The sequence below is a fragment of the Coffea arabica genome, chromosome 2e (genome assembly GCF_036785885.1).
Source record: "Coffea arabica cultivar ET-39 chromosome 2e, Coffea Arabica ET-39 HiFi, whole genome shotgun sequence".
Lineage (NCBI taxonomy): Eukaryota > Viridiplantae > Streptophyta > Magnoliopsida > Gentianales > Rubiaceae > Coffea > Coffea arabica.
Window position 1 is genome coordinate 33,560,554 of NC_092313.1, and position 18,456 is coordinate 33,579,009.

The window sequence follows — 18,456 nt, forward strand, 5'->3', positions numbered from 1 at the left end:
CTCACTTTCTATTAAAAATCAAATGTGGATTTTCATTCGCAAAAGTAAAAATTTATGAGAAATTTGAACCATTAACTATTAACTGCTGACTGCGAATTCATGAACGGTTTGAATCTCAAAATTGGAACAGATAACATTCGAGATTATGCAGGATTATACACGAAAGATCCTTTTTTGGCTCTCTCTTTAGCCCTATGTCTCTTATCCCTAGGAGGCCTGCCTCCACTAGCAGGTTTTTTCAAAAAACTCTATTTATTCTGAATGTGATACGATGAGATAAAATGCAAAGACAAGGAACGGGTTACCTACTCTTAACGGACAAAGCGAGCCCCTTTATTCTGAATTCTTTAATTCAGAGTAAATCAAATCTCCCCAAGTAGGATTCGAACCTACGACCAATCGGTTAACAGTCAACCGCTCTACCACTGAGCTACTAAGGAACAATGGGAGATTAGATCTCATAGAGTTCAATTCCTGTTCTCAACCCATGACCAATATGAGCTAAAGCTTTTTTTCTATAAACCGACGTATATGTCTTTTTTATTTTATCTGAACAGTACGGATAACATGTAATTTATCGCTATTGGATTTCATCTAAACATGCTAATCATAGTTATACACATGCTATACAATAGATATATATAGAGGTTTAAAACTAATAATTTTGTTTGAAACCCATGTATATATTTATATGATTTCACCATTTAAACCTATTCAATATTCACCTGCTATTCATATTGTTCAAGTGAAATCAATAGATATATACATGGATTTAAAAAAAATTATTCACACACATGATCAATAAAAGATGAAAAAATTTATTTTGAAAAATGTGAAGGATAAAAAAATTCATTTTGTGAAATGTAAGGGACGAAAAAAATTTATTTTATGAAATGTGAGGGATTATAAATTGAATTATATAAAATTTGATTTGACAATTTTGTTCTTAAAATATAATCACATGCATGGCACGTGGTGAATTCTGATAAAAAACTAGTCGGAAATCTAAGTTAGAACCAAATTTGACCAATGAAAATTTGTAAGGGATGTAAAATTACATTTTTAAAAGTGAGGGACCAAAAAAGTTATTTTACAAAATGTGAGGGACGTTTTGAATGATTTTCCCTAAATTTTACTCCAAATGAAGAATTTTGACTACTAATGGTTATGGACTTCTTTGAAAATTGACAAAATTGTGAAAATACCATTTTTCTCTAATCACCATAATTAAAAAGGAAGTAAACCTCTCCCCACACTTAAATTGCACAGTGTTCTCAATGTGTGAAAAGGAAAAGCAAGGGTAAAAGAAATACTCCCTCCATGGTGAATTGGCCTTTTATTTGGGATCTTTGATGACCTCATCTTTCTTGAAATTTAACCATTATCTACATAAATGAAAATCAAAGATTATAAGTTTCATATAATAACCGTTAGTTTGCAAAAAATTGAAAATAAAGGCAACAAACTTTACTACTAAGGTCCAAGAAGTGCATATGATACGTAAATGATCAAATAATGAACTATATTGACCCTAATGATTCACCATGCAATTAATATGCAAATGTATGTTTTGAATCTAAAAAAAAAAGCCATACAGAGTCATTTAGTATGTTTATATATCCTAAAGCACCTTCATATATTCATCATACAAACCTATGCACAAATGAGAATAGAGTCGAAAAGGTGAAAATGCAAACTAGAATGCAAAGTTAAAAAAATTCACCTCAAAATAGTTATATGAGTGAAATGAAATGTGACTGAACTATTTTCACACTCAAATGACCCTTAACATGAACTTTATGCAAATTGAACTTAATAAGGACTCATAAAGATTAAATACACCAATGATGCGTTTAATGATGCATTTGAATGTTAAAAACTACTCCAAATAATGTTAATGGTGAATGCAAGTGTTGATTGATCAAGAAATTTGAAAAAATAAGTGAAGTGCATGTGTTTTGCCCATAAAAAGAAGAAAAAAGAAATGTTGAGCAAAGTTTCCCTTTTTGGGGAATTGAAATACATAGGCATGGGAACACACGGGTTGATACCCACGTTTTGAGGATGCATTTTCTCAAGAAATTATGAAGATGAACTAATATGCGACCTGAAAACGCATGCTTAATGATAATGTCATGGCTATTCAAGGTTCGGATGGCAGTGTCGAGGGTCCAATAGCTTCACGTCAAGTTCGTGTGCCAATCGAACCAATTACAAAAGCTCGAGCTAAGCGTCTCAAAGAACAACTTAATGCTCTTGTCCAAGCTGCCCATGAGTAGTTCAAAGGGTTCTTGATTGTTGGGGATGTTGATCAAGATACAAGCAAGCTCGTGAATTGCATTCAAGTCGCAGATGCGCAAGATTGAAGATGAAGTCTTGGAAGCCTAACCTACATTGCATGATAGTTGTGTCTCATTCGATTATGTTTAGTTAAGAGTCAAGTGAAATAAGGAAACTTGCATTGTTTCCAACACCAAGTAGGTTAAGTCGTATGGTTAGTTTCCTAATGTGTTTCGCTTTTAAGTTTCCTAAACTTAGTAGTTTTTGAGGGCCTTGTAAAATCTATATAAGAGTCATTTTCATTCATAATAAGATAACAAGAAATTTTCCAGCAATTCGAGTGAGCTTTTCTCATAGTTCTGAGCTTCTCTTGAATACCTTAGAGGTGCTCTAAGTGTTCAGACTCTGGCTTATCAATCAAGAATCGTACTTGATCGTGGCGCCTTCTACCAACACCTTTGGTTCGCTAATCCGTTAGTTTGTGGGTTGAGATAATATCAAGATTGTTCGCAATTTCGGGGATTAGAGGGGTCGTAAGGTTTCCGCTGCCAATCTAAATTTGAGTTCCACTATCAAGATCCGGGCTTGTGATCACGAACTCCGTCGCACCCATGGGATTCATATCAGCTGGTATCAGAGCTGGTTGATGGTATTCAAGTTATATCTCTTATTTCTAGTGTTATCGTACCTTTTGTGTCATTCCTAATCACCTAAGATTTTGTTCTTCATCTTGTTGCCAAATCTGCCCATTGTTTCCACTTGTGTTGCCTCAATTTTGGCCTCTTATTGTGTGTCTTGTGTTGTGTCCAACCTGCTTGTGTGTGGTTTACAGTCTATTCGTGTAAAATAAAAAAGGTCATACTGTAGCATAGTTACTGTTCATCGCTACTGTAGCAAATTCTAGTTCCAATTCCTAGTTTCCAAATTCTAGTCACTTATTTTCATTCTTTTTCTAGCAGCAAATTTCGAGTATTCTTGCGCTATTTTCTAGTCTTTTCATTGTATTTTAGAGTCATCAAAGTTTCATTATTTGCTACCTTCATCAGTCATCTTTGCTCGCCATAAAATCCCAAGCGAACCGATAGCCATATTGCTACAATCACTTGAGATTTTGACATTGGTAAGTTGAGTTGCTCACTTGAGGGAGTTCTAACTTCTTCAAGGGTTGCAAAAGGGCTGTGAGAAGCTACATTGTGAGATTCTTAAAGTGTACTCTTGAGTGATACACGAGTGCGAGAATATATACGTAAGGGAGTGAAGTGAGGTATATTTATTTCACTAACATTGTTTTGCAGGTTAAAGTATCATGTCTCGGGAAAGTGAAGGAAATCCTCAACCCGTTGATATGAAAATGCTTGCTGACATGTTTGAAACAAGATTCAAAGGAATGTTGGAGAAAATGCTAGCCGATACTTTAGACCCGATTCATGAGAAGTTGGTGGGTAATAACTCCCAAGACACTCCTAATCCTTCCAAAACCATTCATAGGAGGAGGTACATGGAGGAGTCCACGGATTCCAATGACAAAGCGGAGGAACTCTTCAAACGTTCCAAATCTAAGTCAAGGGGACCAGATAAACTCTCTGACATTTTTAAGAGAATCAAAATGAAAATTCTAGAGTTTAAGAGAGGTTTCAATCCTGAGGCTTATCTCGAATGGGACTTCAAAATCGAGATGGTGTTTGCTTGCCAAAGCTACACCGATAAAGAAAAGGTTAAGTTGGCAGTAATTGAATTCACGGAGTATGCAATCGTGTGGTGGAATCAACTTAAGCTATCTCGGAGAAGAAGTAGGTTGCCCGAGATCAACACATGGACCGAGCTAAAGGGAATGATGAGGACACGTTTTTTACCAGGACACTACTATAGGGATTTGTATCAGAAGCTACAAACCCTTGTACAAGGCAATAAGAGCGTGGATGAATACTACAAGGAGATGGAGATCTTGATGCTACGAGCCGATGTTCAGGAAGATAAAGAAGAAACCATGGCCCGATTCTTGAATGGTTTAAGGCCTAAAATCGCGGAGAGGGTGGACTTTATCACTACATGGAACTCCATGAGTTGGTGGAGAAAGCTGATGAGGTGGAACAAAGACTCAAGAGGAGGGGCCAAGATCGTTCCAACTTCGGCTACACCACTCCCATCTATCGGCCGCTCAATCCTAAGGGGAAAACAAAAATTTCAGCCTCATCACCATCACAAAAACCAAAATTTGAGGGTAGAAGTAATCTTAAGCCAGCCGCTGGAAGGTTCACTAATTCACCCAGACTTGAGGGGTAAAAGCCAAGAGAAAGAATACGCGATGACCGTTGCTTCAAGAGCTAAGGAAGAGGTCACATTGCCAGCCAATATCCCAATCGAAGAACAATGATAACACTAACCAATAGGGACATTGTGACTAGGGCTGCAAACGAATCGAGCCGTTCGCGAGCCGCTCGCGAGCGGCTCGAGTCAAGCTCGAGTCGAGCTCGATATTAATCGAACTCGAGTCGAGCTCGATATTAATCGAACTCGAGTCGAGTTCGAGCCGGCTCGAGTCAAACTCGAGCTCGAGCTCGAGCTCAGAATATGAAGCTCGTTAGCTCGCGAGTCGGCTCGCGAGCTTGGGTATATATATATATTTTTTTATTTTTATTTTTATTTAATAATAAAATTACGTATATTATATATTTTTTTTTATTTTTTATTTTCATAGTAAAATTACGTATATATCCTTAATATTTTATTATTTATTAAGAAAAAAATATTATTTTATTTATTTTTTTAAAAATAAAATAATTATTTTTTATTTTTTTTCGAGCTCGAGCTCGAAATTTGCCGGCTCGTCGAGCTCGAGCTTGGTAAAATTTAGTCGAGGCTCGGCTCGATTAGCTCAAAGCTCGACTCGGCTCGGCTCGTTTGCAGCCCTAATTGTGACCAATGACGATGCAGAGTATGAGGGAATGCCACCCCTTATGGAGGACAATGAAGGGTTACATGATGAAGACGAGCAAGTTGCATTCGAGGAAATTTTTGGCACCCTTATAGTGGTGCGGCCAGTTTTGACCACTCGAGTCAAGGAGGAGGATGAGCTGCAACGCGGGAATACATTTTATACTCGATGCTTCATTAAGGAGGCCCTATGCAGCGTAATCATAAATAGTGGGAGTTGCACCAATGTGGCTAGTGCAACTATGGTGGAAAATTTGAAGTTGACCATCCAGGATCACCCTCGTCCTTATAAGTTGCAATGGCTCAACAATTCTGGGGAGGTTTGAGCTGGCAAACAGGTTCTCGTTTCTTTCCACATTAGTAAATATGTTGATGAAGTATTATGTGATGTAGTCCCCATGCAAGCGTCATATTATACTTGGTCATCCATGGCAATTTGATTGGCGTGTTTCATTTGACGGCATCACAAATAAATACTCATTCATGTACAATAATAAGAAAATTACCCTTGCTCACCTTTCTTCTCGACAAGTGCATGAAGATCAATTGAAATTGCAAAAAGAGTATGAAAAATCGTGTGAAAAAAGAAGAAAAGTAAGGCTGTCGAGGCAAAACAGGAGGAAAAAAAGGCATGTATTAGCTCGGCAATTGAGGCAAAAATCGAGGGAAAACGAATGCTTTTGATAAAAGCCAAAAGAGTGAGGAAGTTAGCAAGTGAAAATCAGCAACTTCTTCTACTTGTTAGTAAATAAGTAGCGCTATCCATACACGAACTAGATACTAACTCACCTCCTGAGGTGGTTTCTCTTTTGCAAGAGTACACGGACGTATTTCCTGACGATATTCCAAGTGGTCTACTACCTCTTCATGGAATTCAGCACCAAATCGACTTCATCCCGGGAGTTTCTCTACCAAATCGCCCAGCCTATAAAAGCAATCCGGAGGCGACAAAGGAGCTTCAAAGGTAAGTCGATGACTTATTCAGCAAAGGATAGGCGCGCAAGAGCTTGACCCCGTGCGCAGTGCTGGTGATTTTGGTGCCAAAGAAGGATGGTATGTGGCGTATGTGCTCCGATTATAGAGTAGTTAACGTCATCACGGTAAAGTATAGACACCTTATACCTCGCTTAGATGATATGCTGGATGAATTATACGGGCTGTTTTCTTTACTAAGATTGATTTGAAAAGCGGGTACCATCAAATTAGGATAAAGGAGGGGGATGAATGGAAAACTGCTTTCAAAACTAAGTATGGATTGTATGAATGGTTAGTAATGCCATTTGGTTTAACTAATGCATCTAGTACCTTTTGCCTAATGAATCATGTTTTACGTCCATTCTCAGGGAAATTTATTGTGGTTTATTTTAATGATATATTAATCTATAGCAAGTCCTATGAAACGCATTTAAAACATGTTAAAGCTATTTTGGATGTGCTTCAAAAGGAACGACTTTACGCCAATCTCAAGAAGTGCAATTTTTGCACTAGTGAGTTTGTGTTTTTAGGATTTGTTGTAAGTGCATAGGGCATGCGTGTAGATAAACAAAAGGTGAAAGTCATTTTAGAGTGGCCTACGCCTAAATACGGTGGAGATGTGCGGAGCTTCCACGGTCTTGCGGACTTCTATAGGAGATTCGTGAAGGATTTTAGCATCTTAGCCGCACCATTGACCGAACTCATCAAGAGGAATGAAAAGTTCCATTGGGGAGATCCTCAAGAAAAGGCTTTTCAACTCTTAAAACACAAACTCACACACGCACCAGTATTAACTTTACCTGACTTTTCTAAAACCTTTGAAATTGATTGTGATGCATTAGGTATTAGAGTTGGTGTTGTGTTGACCCAAGAAGGAAAACCAGTTGCATATTTTAGTGAAAAGCTAAATGGGGCTGCTTTAAAGTATTCGACTTATGATAAGGAATTGTATGCCCTAATTAGAGCTTTACAAGTGTGGCAGCACTATCTGAAACCTAAGGAGTTTGTGATACATACAGATCACGAGTCCTTTAAGTACTTAAAAGTGCAACACAATCTCAGTAAGAAGCATGCACGGTGGATTGCATTTGTGGAGTCTTTCCCTTATGTGATCAAATGCAAAACTGGTAAGTCCAATATGATTGCGGATTCATTATCTCACTGGTATTCTCTACTCACCACCTTAGATGCTAGATTATTGAGTTTTGAAATGATTAAAGATTTGTATGCTAAAAATGCTGATTTTGGGGAGATATGTGCTTCTTGTGCAAAATCTGGTCAAGGTAAGTTTTTCTTATCTGATGACTTTCTCTACTCCATTTGTGAATTACTGGTAAGAGAGTCTCATTCTGGCAGTTTAATGGGTCATTTTGGAGTTTCTAAGAGTTTACAAACTCTGCAGGAGTACTTCTATTGGCCACGAATGCGACGAGATGTAGAAAGAGTGATGGATCGATGCCTTACCTGTAAGAAAGCCAAATCCAAGGTATATCCTCATGATTTATATACTCCTTTACCAATTTCTAGTGCATCTTGGGTAGATCTTTCCATGAATTTTATACTTGAATTGTCTAGATCTAAGTATGACCATGATTCCATCTATGTTGTAGTGGACCGATTTTCTAAGATGGCACATTTCATTGCATGCCATAAAACTGATGATGCAACTCATATTGCTAACTTGTTTTTTAAGGAGATCGTGAGATTCATGGTATTCCTAGAACCATAGTTTCTGACCGCGATGTTAAGTTCCTTAGTTATTTTTTAAAAACACTGTGGGCTAAACTGGGTACAAGGTTGTTGTTTTCTACTGCTAGTCACCCATAGACGGATGGTCAAACTGAGGTAGTTAACTGCATCTTGTCCACTTTATTGCGTGCATTAATAAAAGGGAATCTTCGAACGTGGGAAGAGTGCTTACCTCATGTTGAATTTGCTTCCAATAGGGCTGTTCACTCTACTACTTGCTTTTCGCCATTTGAAATTGTCTATGGATTTAACCCACTAACACCTCTTGATCTAGTGCCTTTACCTAGTAGTGAACGTGTTAACATAGATGGGAAGAAGCGTGCAAACTTTGTCAAGAAATTGCATGAGAAGGTCTATGCTAATATAGAAAAATGTACTACTCAGTATGCTAAGCATGCTAACAAAGGACGTCACAAGATGGTGTTTGAGCCTGGTGAGTGGGTATGGTTACACATGCGTAAGGAGCGATTTCCAGCTCAGCGTCGCAATAAGTTGTCTCCATGAGGTGATGGTCCGTTCCGCGCTCTGGAGCGTATCAATGACAATACGTACAAGCTTGAGTTGCCAGGTGAGTATGGAGTTAGTACTACTTTTAACGTTTCTGACTTAGCTGCATTTGATACGGATGATGCTTGTGATTTGAGAACAAATCCTTCTCAAGAGGAGGGGAATGCTAGCATCATCATGGTTGTTCAAGGTTCGGATAGCGGTGTCGAGGGTCCAATAGCTTCAAATCAAGTTCGTGTGCCAATCGGACCAATTACAAGAGCTCGAGCTAAGCGTTTCAAAGAACAACTTAATGCTCTTGTCCAAACTGCCTATAAGTCGTTCAAAGGGTTCTTGATTATTGGGGATGTTGATCAAGATACAAGCAAGCTCGTGAATTGCATTCAAGTCGTGGATGCTCAAGATTGAAGATGAGGTCTTGGAAGCCTATCCTACATTGCATGATAGTTGTGTCTCATTCGATCATATTTAGTTAAGAGTCAAGTCAAATAAGGAAACTTACATTATTTCCAACACCAAGTAGGTTAAGTCGTATTGTTAGTTTCCTAATGTGCTTCGCTTTTAAGTTTTCTAAACTTAGTAGTTTTTGAGGGTCTTGTAAACTCTATATAAGACTCATTTTCATTCATAATAAGATAACAAGAAATTTTCCAGCAATTTGAGCGAGCTTTTCTCATAGTCCCGAGTTTCTCTTGAATACCTTAGAGGTGCTCTAAGTGTTTAGGCTCTGATTTATCAATCAAGATTCGCACTTGATTGTGGCGCCTTCTATCAACACTTTTGGTTCGCTAATCCGTTAGTTTGTGGGTTGAGATAATATCAAGATTGTTCACAATCCCGAGGATTAGAGGGGTCGTAAGGTTTCCACTGCCAATCTAAACTTGCATTCCACCATCAAGATTCTGACTTGCGATCATGAACTCCGTCACACCCACGAGATTCGTATCACTCAACCATGCATTGAGCATGCATTTTTTAGGGTGCATATTCACTTCCTGCAATTTTAGTGCGGAAATTCTGCATTTGTCTAAAAATTATGTGTATGACCCCAATTTTTCAAAATGCAGTCTAATCACTCTATTGACAAAATAATCAATTCACACATATCTAAATTGATCTAAACATGCATTCCAAACCACTGTAACACATCAAAAATAACAATTACTCAAATTGTGGGGTTGAGTTCTTTGATCTTTCTTAGCTTCATTGACATCAAAAAGTGACTTTTGCCTTCTTTCTTGAACCCTACAAAACAAACATAATAAACATACTTTGAAACATATAACAAACATGACTATTTATAGCTTCTTTATAGTCATTGGCTTGACTATTTTACCTTATTTTTCAAGAAGATTTTGTTAATGAATAATCCACTATTTTAGGTCGTGATGGATCCATAAAAGGTGCCTTGATAGAAAAAATCACATAATCAAATGATACGAGAGATAAAAGAGCTTTACCTATTTCAAGTGTTTTATAGATATTATCTTGTAGTAACACCACTTGAGAATTGTCCAATAGAACGTCCGCATAACCTTATTAGGTGATGATATTCTTAGTACTTACTTCTTCAAAATACTCCTCGAGTGGGGTTAAATATGAATCATTCGTGCTCATCTCTTACGATTCAACATTAGTTTCAAAGATACAAGCATGTGACATGGACATTTCTTACAACATTCCCACCATTCATAATAGAATCAATTGGCATACGATGAGAAGAAATAATTTTACACAAATTACACAATTGGTCTTGAATTTTATCTATGTGAGAAGCTAGTTCTTCTAATCTATCTTTAGCCTTATCAAAATGGTCGGAAGTTGCATTAGTTAACCTTTCATTTGCTAATTCTCAAGACAAAAGTGTATTAGGAACCTTTCAATGGCTAACTTCCAAGATTGTTTTGATTCAAATTGGACAAATTTGGATTGGTAATCATAAAAATACGAAGAACTATTATATGCATATTGATTACCCCAACAATAAGTGTAGGAATTATCCCAATTAGTACCATATTGATTAAAACAAGGATTAAAATGTTCAAATTCATCACAATAATTCACATTTTGTATCTGCCTACATGTATGAGGAGCATGATAACTTCCACACAAGTCACAAATCATATGAATAGAATTGAAAGCATTAACATTCCTCTTTCATTCAAGTATGTTTGTAATGGTGTTCAATTGAACTTTTCATGTTATAAAATCAAGTTTAGCCTTTAAGTTCCTTAAGCCATCTTTAAAAGTCATACCTTCGGACATCCTTTAGTTACCTCCATAGTTGTAGTTTTGAAAATTGTAATCCATTTCCAAATTGCCTTGTCTCAACCTTTTATCCAAGTTTGTTTGCTATTCTCCTTATTACATAAAAAAATGCTTTCAAGCAATCTAAAAAACAAGATTAGTCAAGAAGAATAATTTAAAAGACATAAAAAATAAGATATTAAACATAAAACAAAAGACTCAACAAGACACTAAACATAACAAAAAAAACACTTGACACAACAAAAATAAGAAAAGCAAGTAAAAGTGTTTAAACTGATAAAGTTTTTTTTTAACTATTCTAATATTTTTTTATTGCATAATTTTCTTTTTTTTTTTAATCATTAACTGTTATTCATAGAAAAGTCAAATAGAGCAGACAAGTACAACTAACGAACCCTCCTGCGAAAGTTAGGGAGCCCTAATCTATCCATACGAATATCTCCGCGAACCAGAGGGGGAAGTGCTGCAAATGAAGTAAAGACGGAGTCAGTGCCCTCCATCGCACCCATCTTAGCCAACCTGTCCGATAGCTTGTTTGCCTCTTTGTAACAATGCTTGACAGAGCGAAACAGTTGCCGATGCTGCATAAGCTCGTCCAGCTCCACCTGCAACCTCCAGGGACAAGCATGATCCCCCGATATGATTTGAACCAGGGATAACGAGTCCACCTCCAGATGCAGAGCCAAGTACCCCCTTGCAATGCATTGATTAACCCCGTATACTAATGCCTTTATTCAGTATGGAGGCTCGTGGTGATGCCCAGAAAGCAAGCAAACCCAAGAAGGAAACCCCCCGAGAATCCCGCACCACTCTTCCTCCTCCACTCCGCCGTGGATTCCCAAGCGAACACTCATCCGTATTCACCTTATAGCCCGCTTCCGGGGACATCCATCCGACAAGCAGGATAGTCAGCGTTTGCTGCCGAGCCTGCAAGGCTAAGTGCAAGCTCTCCCAAGATCCGTAGGGCCATGTTAGTGATGGGAATTGCACTTGTAATAAATCCCTTAGTCGAGTCAAGATGTGAGCGACCACCGTTCTCCCATCTGTCCTGCCCTCGTGGACCACCGCCTTAGTTCGGGCCTACCATAATTCCCAACAGATGATAGATGGAAAGATCTAGTAAACAAAAGCCAAGGACTGCTGTGGCGTGGGCCGTAGCCACCATGCTACTGCCATGTGTCGGGCCGTGCAGATCTGTGACGACATCCCCTCTTGTAGTTCAAACGTCCTCCATACCTGTCGGGCAGTTTTTTTCGTGCAGAAGAGATGATTCAAGTGTTCCTCCTCCGGATGGGAGCAGCACCAACACTGTGACGGACCTTGGACCCCAAACCGGCGTAGCTGCTCCAGGACGGGCAACCTACCCGATAGCAAGCGAAGCATGAAAAATGATATTGTGATGGGCAAGGACCTGTGCCAAATACAAGCAGCGCCCAGTGATCCGCGAGAAGTTCCCATCAAGGGTCTGCATCCACACCATCCTGTCCTGTCCCTGGCCCGCAAGAGGCCTGCTAGACAGCACAAGTCGCACCAACTCCGGCGGCAGCGCCTGCGAGAGCGCGCGGCTATCCCAGTCCTCTCCAGCAGCAAAATCTACCACCTGCTGATCCTGAAAAATCTCCATCTGGTGGCATAATAGACCAGACCCTGTCTAGTTGTCATGCCAAAAGTCCATCAGCCCCGCCCGTACCGTCCAGCCTATTTTCTCCTTCATGACCCCTTGAACCTCACACATTCGTCTCCAAGTTAAGAGTTCCCTAGTTTCTCCTCCGCAAGACAAGGGTATCGTCCCTTACAATATTTGGACGCCATAAAGAAGGCCTACAGCAAGCGACCCTGCCTAAATCTCCACCACAATTTCATTGAAAAAGCCTGGTATACCTCAATCACTCGTCGGAGGCCTAGGCCCCCTTCGTTGTGAGGACTACACAAATTCGCCCACTTCATCCAATGGAATCGTGGGCCAAGCTCAGACGAGCCCCACAGGAAGGAAGCCATGATCCGTTCTAGCTCTCGCAAAACCCTCTTAGGCGGCGCTACCGTCGCCAATAAATGAATGGGCATGGAGGTCAAAACGTGCTTCAGCAACACCACTCTTCCCCCCGGCGATAGAATGCGATGATTCCAAAATAAAATCCTGTTAACAACTCCCTTGCATATCTCCACGAAATGCTCCTTCTTTCCTCTACCAATGAACAGTGGGCAACCTAGGTATCTGATCGGGAGCTCCCTCTTTTGAAATTCTGTAACCTGCATGATAAGCCCGCTGCGGCACGGGCCAAGTTGAGGGTGCACTAGGAAGCAACTCTTATGTTCATTAATCTTTTGCCCGAGGCTGCACAATACTCCTCCAGGACCCACATTAATAAACGCAAAGAAGACTTTAAGCCACTAGTGAAGATGACGACATCGTTCGCAAAGGAAAGGTGGATGACCATCGGGCATCTGGGCGGGATCTTGAAGGGATGAAACTGGCATTGCTCGAGTAAGGCATTCAAAACCCTAGACAGTGTTTCGGTACCATTCACAAATAAGGCCAGAGAAATTGGATCACCCTGCAATAGGCTACGCGTGAACCAAAAGAAGCCATGCGGCACGCCATTGACCAGTACTGAGAACCAAACATTCGAGATTAGCCGCCAAATAGCATTGATCCAGGCCTCAGAGAAGCCGAAGCGCCTCAAAACCTGTAAGAGAAAGCACCAAAAAACCCTATCGTAAGCCTTCATCGTGTCCATCTTAATTACCACGTTACCGCCACGGGAAGGCTTCCCAATACCCGTCACAATCTCTTGACCTAGGAGAAAGTTGTCCGAGATCTGACGCCCTTTAACAAAGCCGCTTTACTAGGGGGAGATGATTTTGGGTAACAGATGCGCTAGACGATCCGATAGGATGTGGAAAATCACTTTATTGATGAAATTGCATAGGCTGATCGGGCGATACTGCGTGAAGTCCTCTGGGCAAGGAACCTTTGAGATCAGAACAATGGTCATGGCGGTAATGTTTCGAGGCAGCTTCGCCCCGCAGAAGAAGTTCAAGATAGTCTTGTAGACGTCCTCTGCAATCACGTCCCAAGCAAATGTAAAGAATCTCCCCGTAACCCCTTTTGGACCCGCCGCACTCTCCTTATCCATGGAGAAGATCACCTCCTTCATCTCCGCCATGGTGGGGGACTCCATCAGTCGGGAGTTGTCGTCTTCCGTTACAAGTTTTGGGATAACATCTAGAGGCCCGAAAGAAGAGGAGGGCGATCCCGCTGTGAAAAGCCTTTGGAAGAATGAAGTTGCCTCCCTACAGATGTGATCCTCAGACTCCACCCAGTCTCCATTCGAATCACGGATCTAATGAATGATCGCCCTACTTCTCCTCTCCGCCACCACGGCATGAAAATACCTCGAGTTACAATCTCCATTCTTTAGCCACCTAGCCCTCGCCTTCTGTCTCCAGAAGCCTTCCTCAATGGCCAACGTATTCCGTAGCCGCTTGTGGGTTTCATTCAAGCCACGCAATGCCTGTTCCGACGAGTCATGCTCTTGAATCATCTTTGCCTCTGCCACCGCCCTCTCTGCATCCTTAACAATCTCGAATATGTCACCAAAGGAGTCCTTGGACCACCCTTTTAGTAACTGCTTGGTTATACGTAGTTTGGCCGCTAACACACTTAGAGGAGATCCCTCTATCTCCCCTATCCACCCTTCCTAATGACGTCCAATAACCCTGCTCTGGTGGTCCACACATTTAAAAAATGAAACGGCTTTGGTTTGTTGTCCAATCGAGTCGAGGCCGTCATTAGAAGTGGGGCATGGTCCGATGGGTCCCTTGCCAAGTGCTACACCCGAATATCCGAACCCAAGCGAAGGACCTCCAAGTTAAGAAGCAAGCGATCTAGTCATTTCCAGACACGGGCTCACCCTTGCCTATTATTGCACCAAGTAAAGTTGGACCCAGAGAAACCCGCATCTGAAACCCCGGCCTCCATCATGAACCGCAAAAAATCCTCCCCCTCGGTCAAACGGAATGGCTGTCCCCCACGCTTCTCCCCCCTCATTGACTATCACATTGAAGTCCCCAGCTAAGAACCAAGGGACATCGGACGGTGTACCCACCATCAAGTCTGCCCACAGCATCTGACGCTCTTGAACAGTGCACTTGGCATGCACAAAAGAGAAATAAACCGTAGATGGGAGCAACTGGCACTGGACCTGGAGCGAGAGATGCTGACATGACTTCTCAACAATGGAACAAGAGAGAGAGAATTTATAGAAGACCCATATGGTCCCCCATTGATTTGTGGCACTAAAGTCCATCCCCAACATCAACCGCACATTATCAATATGGCCTACATCCACTTTTGGTTCACAAATTGCAATCAATTGTAAGGAGTGAAGTTTAACTAATTTTTTGAACCGGCGTATATTAGGGATGCGAGTAACACCCCTTATGTTCCAAAACAGTATTTTAATCATTGGACAACAACGTGAAGGAGTTAGAAGCACTGGACTTACTGGAGCGTAAAGTGCCATCGAATGGGAAGCGAGCTCGCACCCCTCGATGTTTAGACTGAGCTATAGCCGGAGGGTCTACTCCCTTCGGCGAATGGCACGACATGTCAGTAGAAACAGCCACTGAGTCAAGGTTCAGCGTGTTAGAGAGCGGCACACTGCTCTTCAAGGGTCGGCACTCCACTGAACCACGAGGAGAAACACTGCCAAATCTCCCCTGGAAACTGTGCAGCTCCTCCAACAACTCTTTGTCAACTTCGAATCCAGTTTGGGGGTGCCCTTCATTCCCACTGCTCTCAATCTCCATAGCAACTGCTCGCAGGCGTGACACCTGCTGGTTCTCCTCCCCATTCGCTGCAACCAATTGTCCCCCATCCCACTCTTGCCCAGGCTGCTCCGCTAGAAGGCAGACTTCACCGTGCACAGCCGGCTGTCCGTCACCTCCACGCTGGCCACCCGCAGTTGCCATCGCATCCCCCTTCGTACCCAGCTCTCCTACTCTTGGGTGTGGCACCTGCTGAATCTTCCCCCCAACCGCTGCAATCATATGCCCCCTATCGGTCACCTACTTCAGTGCTAGGGGCAAGGCCACCGCATCATGCACAACAGGTTGCCTAGTGCCTCCAAGCAGTTCATCCGCAGGCGCCACTGCACCTCCTGAGCGTATCTCTACCCCTGACTTGCCCAGGCCCTGGGCTCCCTCCGATGTCGCCCCCAACCCAGCAGGTGCGACTGGCAAGGCTAAGTTGCACCCAACAACAACCGGCTCACCCTCAACATGCGGTTGTTCCCTTGGTTTCGCTGCCGCGTCCCCCCATTTCACGCGGCGCTGATCTATTCTAGGAGGACGCAGTGCAGGGTTGAGAACATGACATTCATCCACCCCATGTCCTTGCCGATAGCAGTGCGAGCAATACTTAGGGATATGTTCTGGATCAAAGTTTTGTCAAAAGTCATCGTACTGCCTGTTACCAATCCATACCCGTGACGACTTGAGCTGGAACAAATCGATCTCGACACAAACCCTCGCGAGACTTGGCTTGGAAGTTGCCAAGATTGTAGCGTCAAGGAAGAGAAGGACACCTAAAACTGAAACAATCTAAAAAATCGCCTCTTTGTGGAAGTAGTGCAGAGGCAGCTTGGGGAGTTGAAACCAAACAGGGACAACCGAAGGTTCTCTGTCAACACGGAAGGCTGGAGACCACTTGAATATGCGCATTGGGAAGCCTAATACGTACCAAATACCACGAGCCCGGACGCGGTGATAATCTGCTTCGTTGCCCATGCAGATGAAGACGTGCCTTGCATCCAAAAGCCCAACAGTAGCCGCCTCACTCAAATCTAGCGTGCGTATGAACCTGTAAGGAGTCGCTAGGGTTTCCAAATCCTCCTAAGAAAAGAGGACAGCAAGCTCACCTTTGTGGGTAGAGGGTGCAGCCCTAATCTTCAGCGCCGGCTGCACCGAGTTCCCGGAGAAGAGGTCAGAGAAGGACTTCTTTTGGAAGTCCACGGAAGAGGAGGGATGCCCTCCAGTAGCAGGCTGGAGGGCTACCATGCCCAAGCTACGCTTGCTACGTACAAACCCGAGAGGCAAACCCTTTGTCAACGTATCGAGACTTCAAAAGGATAAAAAGTGGTACAGAAAGTGAGATAGAAAATTCGTTGTATTTTTACAATCCTTAAACTGATAAAGTCATTTTTAGTACCGATATTGAATCAAATCTTCCCCGATAATGACGCCAAAAACTTGATGATGTTCTACCATATACCAAATGTTAACAAAACTTAAATACTTATTTTCTACAAGTATACAGATCATTTATCAAGTACAGAGATACTAGGTGCCAATCCCACAAGGACGATTGTCAATTACCAATGATTTTTGAATTCCTTTATTATTTAGACTACCACAAATATAAGAGATTAAATCTCCACTACAAACATGAAATAAAAGTAATAAAAATAACAATAGAAAACTCTTGAAGTTATGGAATTCTTCACTACTCTCGCAAGTAAAATTACCGATTAGTTAAATGTTATTATCTTGACTAGTTGTGGTATAATTTCTTAATGTATGTGAAATCTACTCTTTTAGTAAATCAACTATACTTGCAATTAAGCCATACTTACTCTTATGATTATGAAATTAACTACAATCTTATTTCTTCTACAAAACTACATGGAACAAGTCACAAAGGTGAACCTCTACTCTCGTGAGTATACTCCCTATATTTAGCACTTCTTGAACTAGTATCAAATCTCAATTCTCATTGCAAACTTAACACCTTAAAATGATCACAATTAATGGTTAATTAATCATGATTAGATAAGAAAAAGTGCTAAATAACTAGTTCAAAATAATGTAATCAAATAACTAATTGAACATCACTAACAAGATATAGAAAATTCATCCATAACTCTAAGCATAAATTTTAGCAAAATGAGAAGAGAATGAAACAAAAGACTATACTTATATTATAGTTGAACATGAACTCAAATACAAAAAAAGAAAGTGATAGGAGAAAAACCACTCTTGTCACATAAGTTCGAAGCTCTCCATCTTTCTCGTTAATTCTTCATCCAAATCTAGTTACAAGTACAAGTTGGATAAACTACACTAACTGTATCATATTAATAAACTAAGAAAACTAGCGAAGACTATATTTTGATAGTGTCCCCAGCCTTTCAAAGTTAATCTAGAATAAAAATTGATATTTTTACTGGAACAGTGACTATGGAACATGATGGTGACATATAAAATTCAATATCTATGATACCATGAAATATCCTAGTGATGCACATTCAATTTTTGTTAGAGATGTTATTGGCACTTTGACATAGCGAAATTTTGAATTAAGTGATGAAAATGCATTGAAGTTGTTTTTACTGAAAGCTTTGGTCATGAGCATGTTCAAGGAGTAAAAAGGAAGTTTGATTTTCCTTTTGAATTGCAAGACACTGTCTTGGTTATAGAATCTCTTAAATGTATGATAGTCTTATGTTGATTTACCTTTGTCTCATTCAAAACTTCTACCATTTATTGTGCAGGGCTCAAAGTTAGAGTTAAGGCTGTTGTAAGGCCCAAAGACAACCTAAGAGGGGGGGTGAATTAGGTTGATTAAAATCTTAATCAAATTTATGCAATTTTTCTTTAATAAAAATTTACCTTCTTTTCTAGTAATAATCAACCAAGTAGATTAGAAGAAGAGAGCAATGTTGATTAGAAAAACAAGTATAG

General features: G+C 40.8%; 1 protein-coding gene and 1 non-coding gene across 2 annotated transcripts; one reads left to right on the plus strand and one right to left on the minus strand.

The window, feature by feature from the left end:
- Positions 1-368: 368 nt before the first annotated feature.
- TRNAN-GUU (transfer RNA asparagine (anticodon GUU)) lies at positions 369-440 on the minus strand. The gene has a single exon. It is a non-coding gene; the product is annotated as a tRNA-Asn (tRNA).
- A 6,302-nt stretch (positions 441-6,742) lies between these two features.
- LOC140036234 (uncharacterized) lies at positions 6,743-8,853 on the plus strand. The gene is made up of 4 exons (XM_072077570.1): positions 6,743-7,472; positions 7,592-7,655; positions 8,136-8,371; positions 8,507-8,853. Exons 1-4 carry the CDS (start codon positions 6,743-6,745, stop codon positions 8,851-8,853), a joined length of 1,377 nt encoding a protein of 458 aa, XP_071933671.1.
- Positions 8,854-18,456: the final 9,603 nt, after the last annotated feature.